Here is a 21676-nt window from a genome sequence, read left to right as displayed (position 1 = left end):
TGTGCATGCTATTCCAGGACATCTTAGTCCCCAAGAAGTAATCAAGGATTTTATTCTTGTGCAATACACTTTTTATTAGAAAGGTGAGTAGCTTTTGCTGTGTGGATGTATTACAAGCTATCAGAAATAATACATACAGCTGGAGCAATAATTTTGGCTTCTAATTGAAAACTCAGACATACATTTGAGGTAGATTATTTATCTTAAAAGCTTTTAAATGATCCAGGTTGTATGATGTAGCCTTTGGGGATAATGAGTACTGTACATTACTGCTTGCAATACAGTACATTAAAACTGTGTGTACAGTTTTCCTTTTAAGAAGGTTGCTTCTGAGCTCACATCTCAAAAGCACTTAGTATGTGGGGGAATCTTTTCAAATTAGTCCTTTCCATTTGAGGCTGTTGAAATTTCCCAGCTAGCAAAATCTATGCTAACTGGATTCTGAAGACACAGTGGTCTGATCTGAGCAGAGTATGGTACGAAAAAAAGGATTCATAGCTTGTGTATATCCAAATAGTTGGACACTGTCTTTACTAGGACTTATGAAAATGATATGAAATAGAATCCTACAGCAACGTTCTTCATTTTTTTGCTACCAAAATCAATACAGGTGGTCCTCAGCTTATAACCAGAATTGAGCCCAAAATTTCTATTTCTAAGCAAGACAGTTGTTAAGTGATTTTTGCCCCATTTTACGACCTTTCCTAAATTGTTGTTAAATTGAATTACTGCAGTTGTAAAGTTAATAACACAGTTGTTAAGTGAATGTGGCTTCCCCATTGATTTTGCTTGTCAGAAAGTTGCAAAAGTGGATCCCACGACCCCGGGACACTGTAACCATCATAAATATGAGTCAATTGCCAAGCATCTGAATTTTGATCATGTGACTATGGGGATGCTGAAACGGTCTTAAGTGTGAAACACATTCACAAGTCACTTTTTTCAGTGCCTTTGTAATTTCAAATGGTCACTAAACAAATGGTTGTAAACCAAGGACTATCTATAAGCTGTTGTGGTTGTTAAGCAAATAACACTTTGGGTTCCTAAGGCCTGTTGGCAAAACCAGGTTTTCAAGGCCTTACAAATTGGGGTCCAGTCTAATCTCTGCAGGGATATTCCACAGGGAAGGAAGAACCATGGATAAAGCCTTTCTTTGGGGTCCCACCACGTAGCTTCCTTGCCTCTCTACTCAAGTGGATCAGGTAGATGTAGCCCGGAAGAGATGGTGCCTCAGATAACCCGGTCATAAGCCATGGAGGGCTTTAAAGGTGACAACCAGCCCCTTGATTTGCACGTGGAAGCAAATAGGCAGCCAATGCAGCTCTGGCGGGAAAGGTGACAAAGGGACACACCTGAGTCTGTACAAAACCATGTGGGCTGCTGCATTTTGAACCAATTGGAGCTTCCAGATGCTTTTCAAGGGCAGCCCCATGTACAGCATATTGCGATAGCCAAGAGGTAACTAGGGCGTGAGTGACTGTGAGCAGGGAATGTTGGTCCAGAAAAGGGCGTAACTGTCACACAACCCGCAACTGCGCAATGGCCCTCCTGGCCAATCACATTATCCAGAGGAGCCGCAGTCACATCTTTGAGGTTGGACTGTAAATAACTTTTTTGAAGTCCCAAAGTCATTCAGCTGGTTGATCTGGGCCAGTTATTTTCTTGGCCCAACCCATCTGACTAGCTACGCCTCTTTGTGCTCTGGAATGAAAGGCAGAATATAAATAAAATCAGAAGCCTGTAGGGAACTAGACAGAACCGATTGGGGTTTATTCTGGAGTACACACATAAAAAAGATACAGCAAATGAGGGTGTGGGAAAGGATTACAGCTAATACAAGCTAGTACAAGGGGGTTACTGAATCAGAACATTTATTTATTTAATTACACATGTAAGGCCGCCCAACTTGGTGACTATTCTGGGCAGCGCACATTTTGATTTAAGTTAGGTATACATTACACATTTTAACTGCCCTGCAGGGATGCCAGCCGGAGATTCCAGCTGAAATGCTCAGAAATCAGGTCTTGCTTTAGGAGAATAATCAATCATAGACGTGCCTGGGACTTCAAATTCATGCCATGGTCCATCCCCCCTGCGGAACATCAGCTTATTTGCGTCTGCTTCCAATTTCCTGTTAAAGAAAAGGAAAGAGAAAAAAGAAACTCTGAAATAATCTTTTCTAACATCAGCCACATGATTATATTTCAGTAGCACAGAAAATGGACTGTGTTTAACTTAGACAGGCAGAGATGGAAAACTATGTGCTCCTGGATACCTGTGTTCCTTTTACTAAGCTCCTTGCCCCAACCTGGTTGACCTCCAATCATATGGACTTCCAGACTTCCACAGGAAGCATGGCCATTGCTGAAAAATCTAAAGCAGGGGTAGGCAACCGTGGCTCTTTTATGACTCTTGGACTTCAACTCCCAGAATTCCTGAGCCAGCATGGCTCAGCTTGGAAACCTTTCCCTTTCCCCTCAGCATAGCTGGCTCAGGAATTCTGGGAATTGAAGTCCACGAGTCATAAAAGAGCCAAGGTTGCCTACCTCTGATCTAAGGCCTAAAGGCCATGCCCCTTTAAAGCAACCCAACTGGGGGAAGCCAGACTAAATTATAGACTTAAGGTTTCCTACTGCTCCATATCTATCAGGAAGGGATAAACTATCCCGTGGCTGCTTTCAGACAGCTTCCTCTCCAGTTTGAATAGAGATGTGGTTGCTTTAATGAGTTGGTTAATCAGGAAAGAAAAGAACGGGTAGTCCGCAACTTACAAGCATTTAGTGGCCATTTTAAGTAGCCACGATACTGAGAAAAGGGATTTATGACTTGTTTTTTTCCACACGGCCAAGTGATCAAAATTTAGACTCTTGGCAACTGGCATGTATTTATGACGGTTCCAGTGTCCCGGGGTCACGTGTTCACCTTTTGTGACCTTCTGGCAAGCAGAGTCAATGGGGAATCCAAATTCACTTAACAACCATGTTACTCACTTAACAACTGCAATGATTCACTTGACCACTATGGCAAGAAAACGGGGCAAAAACTCACTTAACAACTATCTTACTTAGCTATAGAAATTTTGGGCTCACTTGGCATAAATTGAGGACTCCCTGTACTGTAGGATGATAATATGATGATATCCGTATTCTTTACACAGAAAGAAAGAATGGGGGGGGGGGTTTAAGGAATATCTGGATGATAGGAAAAGCAAAATATGATATAATACATGACGGCATCTATTGTTCCCTTTATCATTTAATATTCGGTCCTCCCCATATGTATTGTCTTGAGCTTCTAGAGCCGTGGTGGCGAACCTATGGCACGCGTGCCAGAGGCGGCACTCAGAGTCCTCTCTGTGGGCACGCGAGCCGTCACCCCAGTCCTAGGCCTTCAGCTGGGTTTTATAAAACCTTTTTGCTTTAGGCCTCTGCCGCTGTGTGCAAAAAAAAAAAAAAAAGATTCAATCAATCAATTTCAACTTCTCACAGGAAAAAAAGTTCTTGCAAAGTTGGAATTGATTGATTGAACTTTTTAGTCCCGCCCAGTCTGCCGTTACCATCACAGCCATGCCCACCCAATGGGCCACACCCACCCAATGGGCCACACCCACCCAGCACCCAACGATACATAAGTGGGTTTTGGGTTGCAGTTTGGGCACTCGGTCTCTAAAAGGTTCGCCATCACTGTTCTAGAGGGAAGGTAGGTTGGAACTGCATTAAACAAGTGGTAACTAAATAAATAAAACAGTGCTCAGCTTCTAGCTCACACCTGAAACAATTGTTCAGAATTTTTGTTAAGAAACAAAAAACATAGATACATTTCTAGTTTATCCTACCTTAATTTCCTTTTTTCATATTCAATATATAACTTAGCCATTCCCTTTTCGTATTCCTTTTCAGGGGGATCATGGATGTAGCGTGCAATCCACCGACTTATAGGATGCTGGAAGGAAAACCAAAGCAGGCATTACAAAATAATTAATGATCGCCGCTATTGTATTTTGCTTGCAGAAGGAAGCTACCGGCATCAGCTGGCTGGACCAACATCCAAAAGCTTTGAAAAATGAAAGTCTGCAATCTACCTTCCACTAACTATAGTGCTTTTCAGAACCACCCCAATGTCAGCTTCCAATATTTCCTCTGACATTTCTCATATGCCATATGTCACCATGCAGAGGTGTTGCTAGGTTCTTGGTTTAAATGAAAACAGATTCTCTAGAAATTCATTCAGTTGTGAATACGATTCTTAACAATATCATGCATACACATAATTAAATATAATGTGATGGTTCCGATAGATGAGTCCAATTAAAACAGAACTCCGAGGCTTGAGTTTTCCTCTAAGAACATGTTTATTGGTTACAAAGTATCAGCATGGTCAAAAGTGAAACCAAGATTAAAGTTCCCTCCCAAAAGTTACAATATTACAAAGTTAAACTTCCCACATGCAATCAACTACGTTTCCCAATAGAATAGTTTGGTGTGCTTTCTAACATAATGCTCAGCCCCCAGTCTAACGAACAGGAATGACCTTGGTTTCCACGGGACAGAGAATTGTTTAGACTAGCATAAAAACTCCATCATCCTGCCCCCCCCCCCCATTCTTGTGGCAACCGAAAATGAGCAAGATGGTTTCAGCCAGGTTCGTTGCAGCGTTGACATATAACATTTCGTCATAATCAATACAGCAAATTGGAGAATAAAAACATGAAACCAATTACAAATTTGCCAAATCTAAATTTCAAGAGCTTTATTCTCTTAAGGCTGACTTACAAAATTCACAATTTTTTTTCTTCAAGTTTTGTACTTACCTTATAATACTCCCAATGGTCTGGAATATAACCTTCTGGGATCTCAGCCAATTCAGCTTCACCTAAGCAGAGACAAGGTCATTATGTTTAAGTCTGCAACAGACATGCAAAAAGGATACTGATGGAAGAATGTGAAGTCAACAAATGTTGCCAGTCACAATTTATTATCAGCCTAATGGAAGAATAAATTGTACATTTGTAATCCTATTGAATGCATATTTATTCACCATTCAATGGTGAATAGCTTTCATAGCTATTTAAAAATAAAATATGTAACATGTCTTGTATTTATACACATCAAAGATTATGCAATACTTTCTTTTGATGTTTCAATTCACATTTTGTACCATGCCAATAATGATCTTTGTTATCATTTTAATTGATATTTAAAAAAATGATTCTATAGAAGGAGACAATTGAAAGCATTTCTAATAAATTAAAATGACAAGATTATCCAAAGGAAAAGGGAATTCCCAATCAGGATATATCACAATAGGATGTAATTAAGAAAGCAACTTTAGGCCACAGCATAAAAAAAGAAGCAAACAAATAAAAAAGCATTCTGAACATACATCCAGAAAGCTAGAAGTTTTAGATTTTTTTTTACATGTCCAAGTTTTTTATTAATTTTCCAGTATTGCATTTACCTATTTGAAAAGAAGTGTGGCGGTTGAGCATCGTTAATTCCATTACATTTAAATATCATCAGTACAAATCTCAAAGTATTACAACAACAAATTCCCTCTTTCCCCCATAAGATCTACTATCATATTCAGATCAATATAATTCTTATTCTAGCAATCAAACAAAAAAATACCTTTCTAATAGTCATCAATAATCTTCAGTCTATACCAGTGGTTCTCAACCTTTCTAATGCCGCGACCCCATAATACAGTTCCCCATGTTGTGGTGACCCCCAACCACTTATACATCACCGGGTGCCAGGGGCGTGGCCAAAGAAAAGGGGAAAAAAATGGTGGACAGCCTTGTTTGGCGACCCCCGTGAAATGGTTGTTCGACCCCAAATGGGGTCCCGACCCACAGGTTGAGAACTACTGGTCTATACATATCTTAATTAATTTGACATTCCATCTTTTAGACAATAACCTAATAAGTTTTTCTTAACTTTAATTTTGCATTAATATTTAAATTTAACGTTTAATCTTTATCATTTCCAGATTTTAAATGATCCCAATTTCTCAGTCTCAAATCTCATATTTAGGGCTAATAATTTTTCTTTTCTTTTCCTTTTTCTACTTCTTTCCTTTCTTCCTTTCCAGAAAAAGAGAAAATAAATAAATAAATAAACTATCAGCATTTATACCACAAGCTAATATACGAATTTAATTATTAGTATTTATACTTCTAAGTTTTATTTAACCTGTGTCTCAACTCATGACAATATCTTAAATTCAAGTCTTAGTTATCTATAAACATTCAAACTTTTAGCAAATCAGTAACCTGGTAATTGATTTTCCCTTAATATTTTAATTTAACATTTAATATTTATCTTTTTTCCAAATTTTAATTAAACACAATTCCTTTATCAAATTCCTCATATGATCTAATATTTAAAATACAGACCTTATATGTAAATTCTATCATATATCTTAACAAACTAATAAGACAATATAATATTCCTATTTCGATATTTATATTTCTAGATTTTATAAAACCAATTTTTTTATCTCAAATCATTACAATATCTTATGTTCAAAATACATATTCTATCCATTTAAATATATTCTATTTTAGATCTCATATATAGATCAAAACCCCAATCCCTTACAGTCTAATTCTAGCTTTTTTCCTCTGCCAAATCATCTTTCCTATCTTCGCTTTTAAATCATCAAAAAGGTCTCCTTGTATTGTTGTAACTATTGTTTGATATTGATAAAGACATTCAGTTGCTGTTTTCTTAAGAGCTAGCTGGTTTGACGTCTCTTTATTTTTCCAGTTCGATGCAGTTGTCCCAAAGTATTTATCTTGTCTTTCATCTGTTTTTCTTTTTTGTCTTCAAATTCCTTCTGGTTTATAAGAAAAGTCCTTTCCTTGTTCTCTATTATCAGTTTCCTCTCCATGTTTGTATTTGTTGAGTATCTAAGTCTTCTGTCATAACATTTGGTTGTTTCCCCTTCTCTATAGAATTCTGTATAGATGATTCTTTAGTTGAAGTCATAGTTTGAGCTTGCGTACGGACAGTTTGGATAATTGCTTTTAACATATAAAGAATTTGTTCCTGTACTTCCTCTGTGGGAGAAATCCATTCCTGTTCTTCTTCCATTGTCGTGCATTAAACCAAACAAAAAACTTACAATCAGAAAGTCTACCAAGTAAAAAGCTGAGCTGAGTTTCTTGCAGATGGTGCTTCAAGGTTACTTTGTATCTTATCTGTTTTCAAGGCAATCAACAAGTCTCTCTTAAAGAATAGCAGATTACAATCTCAAATTTAGCCAGCAAATGTCATCTCAGAGTTAGTTAGATCTTTTCAGTTTTCTTTTTCCGCTCTATTTTAAGGGGAAAAAAAGAACCCAAATCTTCAATAATAGTTAGAGTAAAAATCATTGAAGAAGAAAAAAATAGAGAACATAAAGTTACAAGTCTTATAATCCACCAATTTTAAAAAATAGAATTCCAATTAGGATCCCAGTATTTTTCCCAATGTTTTAGACTCCCAAGTGGTTGATAGCCACTGTTTCTGGAGGGAGGGCTAAAATCCCCCTTCCCTCACCATAGGGGGGAAAGTACTTTAGCAGCTTATGCAGGTAATTAAGTAATTAGGATGTAAGAGAGGCAGATCTCACCCAATCCTTTCCACGCTGCTTTGAAGTTGCCAGATGTTAATGTGACTTCGGCTGTTAGCAGCCTAGGGACGAGCCATATTTCTATGGCCGGTCCTTTTGTCCGCAGGTTTGGAGGAATTGGCAGGTCTAACAGGAAAGTTGCTGCTCTCCTGCGATCCAGCAAAAGCCCCTTCTTGCTGGTCGCCACTCCAGGGTGATTTTCGGCCCTTTTCAGGGCCCCCCAGCGATGCAAAACTGAACGGGGGAGAGACAGATCTCCCAGCCGTCCATGGTGGCTGCGTGACGAAACCGGAAGCCTAGAAATTTTAGATTTAATTAAGCCAAACCTTATTATAATAAAGAGAGCCATAAAGATGCAACATGATGTAGTCCATTATCAATTTCATAAATCAAGAAAAAGCAGAAAACTATCAAGAAACTTTTTCTCAGAGGCTTTTTAAAAAATTCTGGAGCTCAGCCCTCATCAAGCTGGTAATTAATTCGACTGAAATTTCTAAAATTCCAAGGGAATTGATTTGAAATCCATATATCTGGAGGATACATAATGGAAATGAATGTGCTAATGGTTCTTCCCAAACGCACACAGACTTTCTTGATTCTCCCCCCCCCCCGCCTTTGGAAATATTTCGCTATAAATCCTTTCATTCTCTACCAGTCAGGTAGAACTGAAGAAGCATCTTGGATGAGAGACAAAATGTTTTCAAAGGAAAAAAAAAACAAGAAAGTCCAGTTGTCTTTTGGAAAAAGCACCTTTAGAACAACTTATGATGTGGATGACAGAATCTCCATACACATTTAACTGATGGTTCTTGTCTTGTCCAGGGAAAACAGAATTAATCCAATATCACTGAAACAGCATTCAGAAATGATATAGTTATCTGCAATATTCTGCAGTATAAAACAGAACAAAAGATTCTAAGGTGCAGAAGTACTTACCAATAAAGATATTAACAAAGGCTACAATAAGCAGCACCGGAATTCCAGTTAGCAGAGCATACCAATTCTGTTTTTTTAAAAAAGGAGGGGAGACAGCAAAGTCAGTACAAAGCAAGCCCACAAATTTTTCACTCTTTATGCACCTAGCAGCTGAATTATTAGTAATAGTAGTAAAGTTGGAAGGGACCTCGTAGGTCATCTAGTCCAACCCCCTGCTCAGGCAGGAAACCCTAGCTGCCTGAGCAGGTATTTCTCCCACCCTGACTTATATGCAAGAAAATTCTCTTGAGTTTTCAGGATCACTGGAAGATTAAATGCAATAGGATTTTAGGAACACTTAGAAAGTATGGTTCAGTATAGGAATCCAAATTTATTTCATTCATTTTATTTATGGCCCCAGAGCAAGAAAGGAATCTAAATTAAAGTATCCTTGACAAATGGCTAATTAGTCTGCTCTTTAATACCTCCAGTAAGGAGAGTTTATCACTTCTCAGAATAATTAGATCCACTATCAAACTATTCTGTGTGAAAGGCTTTCTTAACACACTTATGGAATCTGCTTTTTAGGTTTGCATGATTTTGGGTGTCCTACAGAGGGAAAAAAATAACTTTCTTTTGTGCAACATTTCAGGTATTTGAAGAAAGCTAAAATAACACCCCATAACATAATACTCTTTCTAAAGATGCTGAGACTTTAGAAAGAGTTCAGAGTACAGCAACAAAGATGATTAGGGGAATGGAAACATACAATAAATGCAGTTGCAGGAACTGGGCATGTCTAGTCTAACAAAGGCTAATTAAGGACTAGGGATGACATGATAGCGGTCTTCCAATCTTTGAGGAGCTGCCAAAGAGGATGGAGTCAACCTTTTCTCCAAAGCACCTGAGGGCAGGACAAGAAATAACAGAGGGAAACTTGTCAAAAAGAGATCCAAAGTAGAACTAAGGAGAAATTGCCTGACAGTGAGAACAATCAGTGGAATGGCTTGCCTGGAGAAGCTGTGGGTGCTCCATCAACTGGAAGTTTTTAAGACTCGACAGCCTTTTGTTTGAAATGGTATAGGGCAGGTTCTTCAAATTTGGCCCTTTTATGACTTGTGGACTTCAACTCCCAGAATTCCTCAGCCAGCGTGCCTGAAGACCTCTGGTATAGGGTCTCCTGCTTGAGCAGAGAGGTTGGACTAGAGGACCTCTATGGTCCTTTCAAGTCTGTTGTACTGTATCGTTACTGTTACCTCAGCCTTCTTAGAAAACATTACCAACTCCTTCAACCTCTTTCCATCAACATTTAATTTTTACTCCTCTGTCAGTCCACTCGGATTTCCAAATCCTTCTTAAAGTATGGTGCCCAGTATTAGATAGTACTGGAGAAAAATGGAATAAAGTGAAACTAGTCATTCCTACGATTTGAAGACTATACTTCTCCTCACGCCATCTAAAATTGTTTTTCTCTCTCTGCTCTTTTTCCAGACCTTAATCCTAAACTTACCAGTAATCTCAGAAACCGGTTATCATAAAACCGTGTTGCTCTGATGAAAAACATCTTTTTGAAGTCGCTGGCATGTCGCAGTGAAACTGAAAAATTAAATTGGCATTTTAATACAAGTCAACAGTTTTTTCTGCAATCTTTTCAGAGCGCAAAAAGTTCTGAAATTGTTGTCTTATTTTTCAGGATGCCTTTCACACACAGCTATTCTGCAATAGGGGAACCTATCCAATTCTTTTCCACATGAATGAGAAAAAAGGTCCTTGGTTTGAATGGTCATATTGGGGTTATTAGATCTCGGGTCCCAACAGACAATCATTAGGTAGTAGCAAAGTTGTAAAGATTACAGTATACAGATAGTCCTCAACTTATGACCAAACTGAACACCAAATATTTATTGATAAGCAAGACTCTCATTGAGTTTTGCCCCATTCTATGATCTTTCTTGTCATAGTTGTTAAGTGAATCACTGCAGTTGTTAAGTTAGAAATATGGTTGTTAAGTGAATCTAACTTCCCTGCTGACTTTGCTTGTCAGAAGATCACAAAAAGTGATCACATGACCCTAGGACACTGCAACCATCATAAATATGAACCAGTTGCTAAGCATCCGATTTTTTATCACATTACTATGTGGATACTGCAAGTTCTAAGTGTGAAAAATGGTAATAAGTCACTTTTTTCAGTGCCTTGTAACTTTAAATAGTCATTAAGTGAACTGTTGTAAATCAAGGACTACCTATGTTTTGTTGGCATCTAGATCTGTCTTTCTTTGGCCACCTTGAATGTCAGTTTTGTTTATTCATAATATACATTTAAAAAGAAACAGGGCCAGGAGCATCAGCTCCTTATAATCTGAGCACAGCTTCGAAAGAAAATGCATTTTGACAAGGACTCAGGAGCTCAGCCAACCTACCTCACAAGGCTGTTGTGAAGAAAAATTAGGAGCTCCTGAAGGAAAGGCGGGTGGAAATCTAATAAATAAACCGATGTTGGGCTAGAAAACCAACGTTGGCTCAGGCTCTCACTTTCGTTTCTGAGATTGTGGCTAGTCCCACTCCCATGTTTTCAATCCTACTGCACCACAGGCAGAAACTCAACAGGTGAAGCTCCTGCAAGAGGAAGGGCACTCCCCCGCCACCTTCAGGGGCATCTCGACATCTTTCCCCGCTCTGTCCGCTTCCAAGGTCAATTGGAAGGGAAGTCGCCGAGCATCTCCTGCCACCCAAGCCCGTCCCTACCGATCACTCCGGAGCGACTGGCACTGGGGCCCAGCAAGGCAGTCCGCCCGAGCCACGCAGACAAGGTCAGCGGTTGCCGGACCCCTGCCCTGGCCACCGTTCGAAGCAGGAGACTCATGGCCGCCATCTCGGATGGGGCAAGCCGCGAGCCGTGAAGCTCGCAGTCGTACTTTGCCGCGACGCTCACTGCTGAAGTCGCGCTGCCGCCATCTTTGGACCGGGCGGCGGTGGGCGGTGAGAAAGTACCACCGAGAAGAAAACAGCTAGAGAGGCTTCATCGAATGCCCAGGAAGGGCCTTATGGGAAGACGGCGGAGGCGTCATGGCGCTGACGGTGGTTTGCCGACGGTTATCCTCGGTGCTTCAGGTGACCGGTGTGAGTCGAGGCGGTGCGGCGGCTTCGGCTTCCAGGTGGGGGTCCTGTCGAGCGGGGAAAGAGCCGGGGTTGCAAATTGGCTTTGAGGCCTTGCAGGAGAAAGTGCTGTCCTTGCGAATGATGGCGAAGAGGGGAGCCTCCCTGGCCAGGAAATGCATTTTGAGGAAGGTGCATATAATAGGATTGAAGCTTCTCTGGAAAATAGACCTTGATAATGTAAACCTCGTGAAAGTATGAGCTTGCTAGGGAAAAAAATTGGTAATGCCAGGGACTGGTTCCTCTATTTATTATTATTATTATTATTATTAATAATAATAATAATAATAATAATAATAATAATAATAATAATAATAATAATAATAATAGAGTTGGAAGGGACTTTGGAGGTCTTCTAGTCCAACCACCTGCTCAGGCAGGAAAGCCTACCATTTTGGACAAATGGTTGTCCAGTCTCTTCTTAAAAACTTCCAATGTTGGAGCATTCACCGCTTCTGGAGGCAGGTTGTTCTACTATTTAAAACCATTCAGCTTCCCTCAGTTAAATAAGTATAGGTAGTCCTCAACTTAACAACCATTCGTTTAATGACCATTCAAACTTACAGTGGCACCGAAAAAAGTGACTTATAACTGTTTTTTACTCTTTACCACTGTTGCAGCATCCCCGTGGTCACATGATCAAAATTCAGACATTTGGCAACTGATTCATATTTATGATGGTTGCAATGTCATGTGATCACCTTTTGCAACCTTCTGATAACCAAAGTCAATGGGGAGTCCACTTTACATCGTGTTACTAACTTAAAAACTGCAGTGGTTCATTTAACAACTGGCAAGAAAGGTTTTGAAATGGGGCAAAACTCACTTAACAACTGCCTCAGTGACAGAATTTTTGGGCTCAGGTGTGGTTGTAAGTCGAGAACTACCTGTAAAACCTGAACAATTTACTTTTAACTAGAGAGAATAGTTTTTAGCCAAGTGACTGACAATAACGCCATTGGTGCTTCTGAAACTAGATAGTATTTTATCAAAAGAAATATTTTGAATGTACATGCTTAAGAGGAAAAAAAAAAACCCTTCTGGGACCAAATCTGACTTTTGTATATGCTTCAAATGTTGTTAAAACAATTCTGACCTTTTTTTTGTTCAGAGGTATCATTGGTGATTGGCCAAAAAAGTTTACAGAAGTGAAGATTTGTCCCTGTTCTGTGTTGCTGCATACATCAGTATCTCGGAATGGGTTGGAGGAATTTTTTGATGACCCCAAAAACTGGGGAAAGGAGGTTAAATCAGGTAAGATACTCTTGTAAATAAGACAACGAGGTAGTATTATAAGAGATTCAGCAACAGTGCATGCTGAGTGTCAATTTGTAAAAATTGCTGCTCATAGAATCCATTTTTTTTCAAAAGTGGATATTTCAGCATTAGTCTGATTGTCAGATCTGTGCCTTTAAATAAAAATAAAAAAAATGGATTATAGCTATTTGTATTGTATGTTTTGGATTTACTTATGCATAAGTAAAAATGTTCTACATTGCCCTAAATAATTTCATAGCCCTTTTCCTGATTTTAATATGCTTTACATTTTTTAAAGTTCTCCTGCACGCAAAATGTATGCTATAAATTATTTTTGTTGATTTGTTTTGAGTGGCTCTGGTACAAGCTGCAATTACCAATGATCAGTGGGGTAGCTCCACTTGCCAAAAAACAAGGTTTCCTTTTAAAATGGTGGTCCAAAGCCATAAATATATAATTGTTTGTCTGAGTGGTTTCTAAGGGAAGTTTTTGTGCATCATCCAAAAATTCATAATGGGGGGAAAGTGTGCTGCTTTTCAATAAAAATCCAGGGAAGCTGACAATAGGTTGACTTTTAAAATATAGATAATATAGAATAGTTAAATAAAACAACAGAAAAACAGCAAACTGAAAAGAGTCCTCTATTTAACAGGAGAAGAGATATAAAATATAAGTAGTATTGGACACTAGATTTCAGAATATGCAGCTTTTAAAAGAAAACCTTTGAATAGCTACCAAAATACTAGCTCTTTCTGCTTAATCAGCACAGAGTAAAAGTTAGTATAGTCTTAAGATCATGAGACTTTCAGGAAAATGTTCTTGCTCTACTTTGCTTTGTGGCTTCCACAGGAGATTCCTGGACTGTCGAACAACTTCGAGGCAAAAGCAGCGACGATTTGCATAAGCTTTGGTGAGTGTTTCTTTGTATGACTTAAGAGGCCTGTCCTTTCCTTGTGACGAGTTATTTGAAGAACTGCTTACCCATTTCAAAAATACATTTTAGATTTCATTTGCAACCACAAAGCCTTTTGCTTTTGTCATATCTCTAGATCAGTGGTTCTCAACCTGTGGGTCGGGACCCCATTTGGGGTCAAACGACCATTTCACGGGGGTCGCCAAACAAGGCCGCCATTTTTCCCCCTTTTCTTTGGCCACGCCCCTGGCACCCGGTGATGTATAAGTGGTTGGGGGTCACCACAACATGGGGAACTATATTATGGGGTCACGGCATTAGAAAGGTTGAGAACCACTGCTCTAGATATTCATAAAAATTAGAAGTTTGTAGCTCAGATTTTTTGAGGGAAGTGTCAATGGAGAGACTGTGGTATAGTACTTCAGAGGTTGGAGTAGGGCCAGGAAAATCCAGTTCAAGTCCATCCTTAGCTGCAAAAGGTGACCAGATAACTGAGTTGAACACTCCCTCAGCCCAACCAATGTCATGGGATTGCTATGGGAAAAAATTGAAGAAGAAAGAACGAAGGATATTGGTTTCATCTCCTGAAATCCTAGCACAGTGGTGGCGAACCTATGGCACACGTGCCAGAGGCGGCATTCAGAGCCCTCTCTGATGGCATGTGCGCTACCACCGCCAGCAGCAGGCCGCCACTGCCTCCCAGAGCAGGAGCCCCACCCAGCACAAAGGAGGCGAAGCGGCCAACTAGCAAGCTCAAGTAGAGGTGGTAGAGCAGAAGTCACCAACCATTGTCGATTGGTGGACTGGAAGAAAAGGGAAGGGGAAGCATTGCACATGCATGCATGCGCACAAAGGGCCGCAAGCACTCACACGCTGCAAATGGGGCAGAGTTAGTGCCTGCATGATACTAGCCCTGCCCCGTTCTTGCGTGGTGCAGCACCTTACATCTGCACCCCACGGCGCGGTAGTGGCCCATTTTTGCACCCCTGGTTTTTGCGTGCCAGAGGCGGCACTCAGAGGCGCTTCCCTGCCCCGCCCCCCCACTAGGGCACCACAATGCTGATGCGGCCCTGGCACTTTGCAAGAAACAAGTGGATTTTGGGTTGCGGTTTGGGAACTCAGTCTCTAAAAGGTTTGCCATCACTGTCCTAGCACATTTTAAATGTAATAAATACGTCAATAAAGATTATTCATTTGGCTGGGATTTACACAGGTTTTAAGCCATAAATGAGAAGAGAAAAGGGCATGTGGTATAGGAGAAGATTTCAGAATGGGCAATAGAAGTAGTCCTCAACTTACAACTTTTCCTTTAGTGACCGTTCTAAGTTACAATGGCACCGGAAAAAAATGACATGACTGTTTTTCATACTTGCCACTATTGCAGCATCACCATGATCATGTGATCAAAATTTGGATACTTGGCCATTGGCTCATGTTTATGATGGTTGCAGTGTCCTGGAGCCACACGATCACCTTTTGCATGATCACCTCTGACAAGCAAACTCAATAGGGAAGCCAGTGTCAACGCTGCTAACATTGGATGTTTTTGCATTGACAACAGATAGAAATGTAGCCATCTTTTACCTTTTGCTTTTAGAGTTGGATGATGCTGGGAGGGGGGGATGTGAACGAGAGTCCAGCTAGACATAACAACACTAAACCTAGCCTGAGAAACAAGGTTATTGTAACCAGAGTTGATAAGAAATTGGGCTGGAGAGCTCAAGAGGAATCCCACACTTCAAGCTAATTGGGAATGTGATTTATGACTGTTAATTGGAGGTGGGAATTGTGCTTTGATACTATGTGTTCAGGGGAGGGGAATTCAGTTTTTGGCTTCGATTATGCCGTGCCGATATTATGCTACTCGAATAAAAGATTCTTTAAGGTAAACAATGCCTCAAAGTTCTTTTGAAGAGTTTCATCTGTCGGAACCATGACAGCCAGATTCAGTTTACAACTGTGTTACTAACTTAACAACTACAGTGATTCACTTAACAACTGGGGCAAGAAAGGTTGTAAAATGGGGCAAAACTCAACTATCTCACTTAGCTACAGAAACATTGGGCTTCATTGTAGTTGTAAGTCGAGGACTACTTACAACCACAATTTTTTTTAAAAGGTGAAGAGGGTTTAAGTTGAAAAGGGACAAGAATGAGGAAACATAAATGCTGAAGTGCAAAAATATCTAAGGAGCGCACATGAAGAGTAAAATGCGCCTAAAGGAAGAGCGTTTAGAAAGGCAAGAGTCCATAGGACAGGAATATAAGGAAATTATAAATAGTGGAGTCATAGAAGAAAAGAGATATGAGAATAGGATGGAAGGGACATAAGTGGTGGATTGGAAGGAAGGAGAAGGCTAGAAGAAGGAGCTATTGCAGGCAGAGGGCTAGTAGATCTAAAAGTTAAACTAGTGGGGAAACTCTACCTGGTGTGGCTTCTCCTGTCATTGCATCTTTGAGCAACTCAGAGGGAGAACGATGTTCTAAAAGCAGCAGGTGAGGATAGCTAGCAGAATTTCACATTTCACAATTTCACAACAAAGTTCAGCTGCATCTAATAAGAATAATTTTCTTATGTGACTAATATGATTACCGTTATATTGATATTTCAGTTAATATTGCTGTGTGGCAGTACCATTCTATTTGCATTTAATTAAAATATGTGATCAGTTGTAGCTCAGTATAAAAGCACTAAGATGAAACTTAACTTAGCTATTCTCATTGGATAACTCAATCAAAAAAGACAAATTGGGTTTCACAATGATAGAAACAAGAACACATTTTTCCAAGAAGAATATTTGTGTGTTTCAAGTATTCAAATATAGTATTATATTTAATCCTTGTAAGTTTGAACAATATAATCTGTCTCCTATCCTAAATCTATCTCCCATTTCTTATTGAGAATCATTATCCTGTCTAACAATGTAATGTAACTTGCTAATAAATTCTCTTTCTCAGGTATGTCCTGCTAAAAGAGCGAAATATGCTTTTAACATTAGAACAAGAAGCAAAACGGCTGGCAGAACCAATGCCAAGCCCAGAAAGATTGGAAAAGGTAAAATAGAGTCGGGAATGTCAGTGGCAATTACATGTTCTTTGTTAAAGATTGAGAAGTAATATACAAGACTGTTTTATGTGATTTACTATAAGTATGAGATGAGCTCCAGGAAGCCGTTAAATGTTCTCAATTCCAAGATGTCCTTCTGACCTGCTAATTTGCCCTTGTAGTTTGTCATGTGTGCTGATTCTGTGGAACTTGGCAGCCAATGGAGAAGATATTTTGGGTTATCTGGTTCCTAAAGAACCTGCAAGTCACACAGAAACTATATTAATTCCTGAGCTGCACCTTGCTGGAAAACATCTGATCCAGGCACAGAGCTAGATTCAGAATACAGAATAACAGACTGGAAGGGACTTTGGTGGTTTTGTAATCCATGGCTGGCTCAGGAATTCTGGGAGTTGAAGTCCACGAGTCATAAAAGAGCCAAGGTTGCCTACCCCTGCCCTATACCATTCCAGGTAAATGGCTGTCCAATCTCTTAAAAACATCCAACGGTGGAGCACCCACAACTTCTGAAGACAAGCCGTTCCACTGATTGATTGTTCTTACTCTCAGGAAATTTCTCCTTAGTTCTAGGTTGCTTCTCTCTTTGATACGTTTCCTTATGTTGCTTCTTGTCCTGCCTTCAGGTGCTTTGGAAAATAGCTTGACTCCCTCTTCTTTGTGACAGCCCTTGAGATATTGGAACACTGCAATCATGTCATCCCTAGTCCTTATCTTCATTAAACTGGACATATCTAGATCCTGCAATTTAGTTAAACTAGACATACCCGGTTTTGCAATTCAAGTCATGATAGAGAGGAAGGCTGCTTGACACCCTGTCCGAAACGCTGTTTTTATGACTCACTTAATTCTGATTCGTTTAATGTAAATGTTTATATTGGGAAAATAAATGAAGCAAGATTTCAGGATAACGTTCGGTATATTTATGGGGGTGGGCGTAAGGTTAATGAATAATGAATTAATGAATAATCTGCAAATAAAAGTTCAACGATAAAAGAAACCAAATCTTTACTGAGAAGTTTTTCTTTACATTCCCTATCCCTGTCTATATCAGTGGGTGTTAACTTAGATAGGAATTCAAGAAAGGTATTCTTTCATTTATAAAGAGTAATTCTGGATGGTTTCCCTCCTTATATTAAGGCAAAGCCATAGTTTACTGCAGTGTATGAATCTAACCCAGGGGTCTTCAAACCTGGCAACTCTAAGACTTGTGGACTTCAACTCCCAAAATTTCTCAGCCAGCCAGGACTGGCTGAGGAATTCTGGGAGTTGAAGTCCACAAGTCTTAGAGTTGCCAGGTTTGAAGACCCCTGATCTAACCTATAACTAGTAGACTTGGTTACAAAACTAAATAACCCTCGTGCCTTTTGATTGATGTTGAGAATATATATATGATTTATATCCCTTAGGTAAAAAAATCCATGGAAAGAATGGACCAGGTCGTTCAGGAACGGGAAGACGCTCTGCGACTTTTGCAGACTGGTCAAGAGACGGAATGGCCGGGGGAATGGAGACATGATTTCCTTGGGCGTATTATTTGGTAAACTGGCACACTAGATCTGTGATGTATTTGGGAAATACTGAATAAATGCCAAGTTTGATTTAATAATAATTTTCCAGGTTCAGTGAAAGACTTAAGAGAGATAACCAAGTAGGAAAATGTTTATCTGGTTGTGGTAAGCTCTAAACAGCTGGGATACAGAAGTAGGAATTGCAACAAACTTGCATCCTGGAGCACTGCCGTTTAGTGTTAAAAGTAGACCTAGATCAGTGATGGCGAACCTTTTAGAGACGAGTGCCCCAAAACTGGCCCCACCCCCACTCTAGAGGATGATTTCCTTTGTGTTGACAGAAAAGGAGAACTTAGAAGAAGAAAACATTGTAGGTATGTTTCTGTGCAAATGGATGATCGTTTTGTTTTTTGTTTTTTCTTAAATACTTTCCCCATTTCTGTTGTTGGTAGGTATACTTTCAGAGAATGGCCAATTCCTTGGCACTTGAACGCAAGGCACAAGAGGAAACGATTCTATTTCCTGCCAAATGTCAAGCCTTTTATAAGGTAATAGTAGCATGCTTTAAATGTGAATGTTATTTTTTTATTATTATTTTTACATTGGAAATAGCTTTTCCACTCCACGGTAACTTCTGGTGATCGCTTTCATCCCACAGACTTGGATATGAGAAAAGGGTGCGCATGAAATACCAGGAAGAGGAGAAGAAGCGAAGGAGAGAGAAGCGTTTACAGGAAAAAACTCTAGCCGCACAATCTCAGAGTTAACATGGAGCTGAAAGTGACATTTGAGAAGACTAGAGGAATAACTAGAGGGCTGCAGTAAGTGAAAACATGATACAAATGCTTGGACTTTAGTCATTACTTACAAACAGACACTAAGGCGGGAAATATTGTGTCAGTTCGGAAAGCTCATTTTTTCAATACCAAAATAAAACTTCTCCATACCTGTTGTGATTATTTTTGTTTGTTTGTTTGTTTATATCTGTGCTTCCAGTGTAAAAATCTTTTGACTTCTGTTATAAATTGTCAATGTCCTTACCGGTCCCTAGCCTCCTCAGACCCAACAGAAGGACAGGCGATTGGCATCCAGGAACGCTTCAACAGATGCTTTATTTTGATGGGTCGCAAACAAAATCAGCGCTGGGAATGCTTTCCACTGGCGGTGGTGGGAATGGGCCGCGGACCTCCCAGCTGGTTGGCGGTGTTGGGTTTGCTGGCAGAGCTGCTCCCTCCTCCCTTGTCAAGCCCACGGGCTTGTTATAAATACCATCTGCAACAGAAAGGACTGGGCATTGTCTGCAATTCTCTGACTAGACTAGGTGTGTCCAACTATGGCAACTTAGACTCATGGACTTCAATTCACGGAATTCCCCAACCAGCATGGCTGGCTGGGGAATTCTGGGAGTTGAAATCCACATGTCTTAAAAGTTGCCAAGGTGGAACATCTTTGGGATAGACCTTAAATAAAATAGAAATTGGAATTCTCTTGAAGATTCAGAGAATCAGAATTAGACCAAAAATGCAATTGGACTAGATTTTACTAAAGCCCGAAATATGATGACTCTTAATTAAGATGCCCCTGTTGCTTTTAGGCCAGAAAGATTAAATGTTTTGATCCATTAAGTATATAGTACTGGTGCATCCTTTATTCTTCACTTTATTTTAGAATTTTTATTCACCCTTTATTATTTGTATAAATAACTCAAGGCAGAAAACATATCTGATACTCCTTCCCCCTTATTCCCCTCCCCCACACACAACCCTGTGAGGTAGCTTAGACCAGTGGTTCTCAAACTATGGGTCACGACCCCATTTGGGGTCGATCGACCATTTCACGGGGGTCGCCAAGCAAGACTGTCCACCATTTTTTCCCCTTTTCCGGCAGGTGCCTTACCTCCCTTGGGCTGGGCCAGCTGGTGGCCCAGCCGGTGGTCGGCCTGCTCCGTCTCTGCCACTTGCCAGATACGGCTCGGCCGGCGCAGGGGGCGGCACCACGCATGCGCAGCGCTCCCGGGCAGGGAAAGTCCTTGACTTATGACCGGTTGGGTAGTCCTTGACTTACGACCGGTTTAGTCCTCGACTTACGACTGGTTGGGGGTCACGGCATTAAAAAGGTTGAGAACCACTGGCTTAGACAGAGAGGGGAGCCAGCAGTAAATATGTACATATGGTCAAAACTTTGATTTGCCCAGTGAAAATACAGCCATTTTCACTGTGCCATTAATGACCTATTAATAATTGCATTTGTAGTACTGCATTATGCTAAGTCAGAACCAATTAAGCTATATTTTTTATATTCACATGACCCAATTTGCTGTCTAACAATCCCAGTGCTTTGTAGTGAATATTGTAACGAATAATATAGACCTGAAACTAACATGCCAAAGTTTAAGATAGTTGTGCCTGACCAGAAAAATGGTGTGAATGATTTAAAGTTATAAATAAATGACACACGCATACCCCATGAGTAAATAGATGAATTGCTATACCTTGGTAAAAAGTTAACTAAAGGGAAAATGGATGGTGCCATTTTAGAATAAGCAAACACAAAGCATGTGGCTTTTGTTCAAGAAATCTATGTTTGTTGAAAGCATAATCAAAGTTTTGAGTTCAGTACATCATAGGTTAAGCTGAATGCAGTGGTAGTGGATACTTTAAATGTATATGATAAGAGATGCATAAAGAATGAATAGTGCTAAATGAATATAGACTGAATAAGAAAGTAACCAATAGAAGCACACATTCTTAAGAAAAATGAAAAATGATGTATCACAAAATAAAAACATCAGGTGTGAGAAAGTGCAAGACTGAAAAGGTCTTGGATGGAATTCACCTAAAAGAGACTTTTAAAGAAGACTGCATACAAAATGAGGTAAGGGTGTATTACAATGTTTGATGAAAAACTGAGGCATTTTGTGAATAGTGTTGATGTAAACAAGTAAATTATTTAAATTTCTTACCTCAAGACTTCAATTTTTTATTTCCAGAATACTCCTTTCAGTATTCTGTACAATATTGTTAAAGGTACATCAGTATGGCTTAGCGCAGTGTTTCCCAAACTTGACAATTTTAAGGCATGTGGACTTCAACTCCCAGAATTCCACAGCCAGCGTTGCTGGCTGTGGAATTCTGGGAGTTGAAGTCCTCATGCCTTAAAATTGTCAAGTTTGGGAAACACTGGCTTAGCGTATTGTGCATTCCTGCTCAGTTGTTATTTAAAAAGCCAAGATGTACAACTATTTC

General features: G+C 39.8%; 2 protein-coding genes across 2 annotated transcripts; one reads left to right on the top strand and one right to left on the bottom strand.

Annotated features, from left to right (window-relative positions):
• Positions 1–1744: 1744 nt before the first annotated feature.
• On the bottom strand, positions 1745–11521 carry NDUFB5 (NADH:ubiquinone oxidoreductase subunit B5). The gene is made up of 6 exons (XM_039355444.1): positions 11277–11521; positions 10040–10125; positions 8551–8617; positions 4811–4872; positions 3836–3942; positions 1745–2131 (listed from the first exon to the last, which is right to left on the bottom strand). The coding sequence occupies exons 1-6, from the start codon at positions 11401–11403 to the stop codon at positions 2011–2013; spliced, it is 570 nt and encodes a 189-aa protein (XP_039211378.1). The 5' UTR covers positions 11404–11521; the 3' UTR covers positions 1745–2010.
• Positions 11522–11533: 12 nt separating this feature from the next.
• On the top strand, positions 11534–19390 carry MRPL47 (mitochondrial ribosomal protein L47). Its single transcript, XM_039355443.1, has 7 exons — positions 11534–11686; positions 12799–12941; positions 13794–13854; positions 16815–16911; positions 18330–18460; positions 18884–18979; positions 19090–19390. The coding sequence occupies exons 1-7, from the start codon at positions 11598–11600 to the stop codon at positions 19196–19198; spliced, it is 726 nt and encodes a 241-aa protein (XP_039211377.1). The 5' UTR covers positions 11534–11597; the 3' UTR covers positions 19199–19390.
• Positions 19391–21676: the final 2286 nt, after the last annotated feature.

Source organism: Crotalus tigris, unplaced genomic scaffold, assembly GCF_016545835.1.
Source record: "Crotalus tigris isolate CLP2741 ecotype Arizona unplaced genomic scaffold, ASM1654583v1 scf7180000018690.2240587, whole genome shotgun sequence".
NCBI classification, from domain to species: Eukaryota; Metazoa; Chordata; class Lepidosauria; order Squamata; family Viperidae; genus Crotalus; species Crotalus tigris.
Note: the sequence above shows the minus strand (reverse complement) of the source record. Positions and strands in the feature narration are given on the sequence as shown.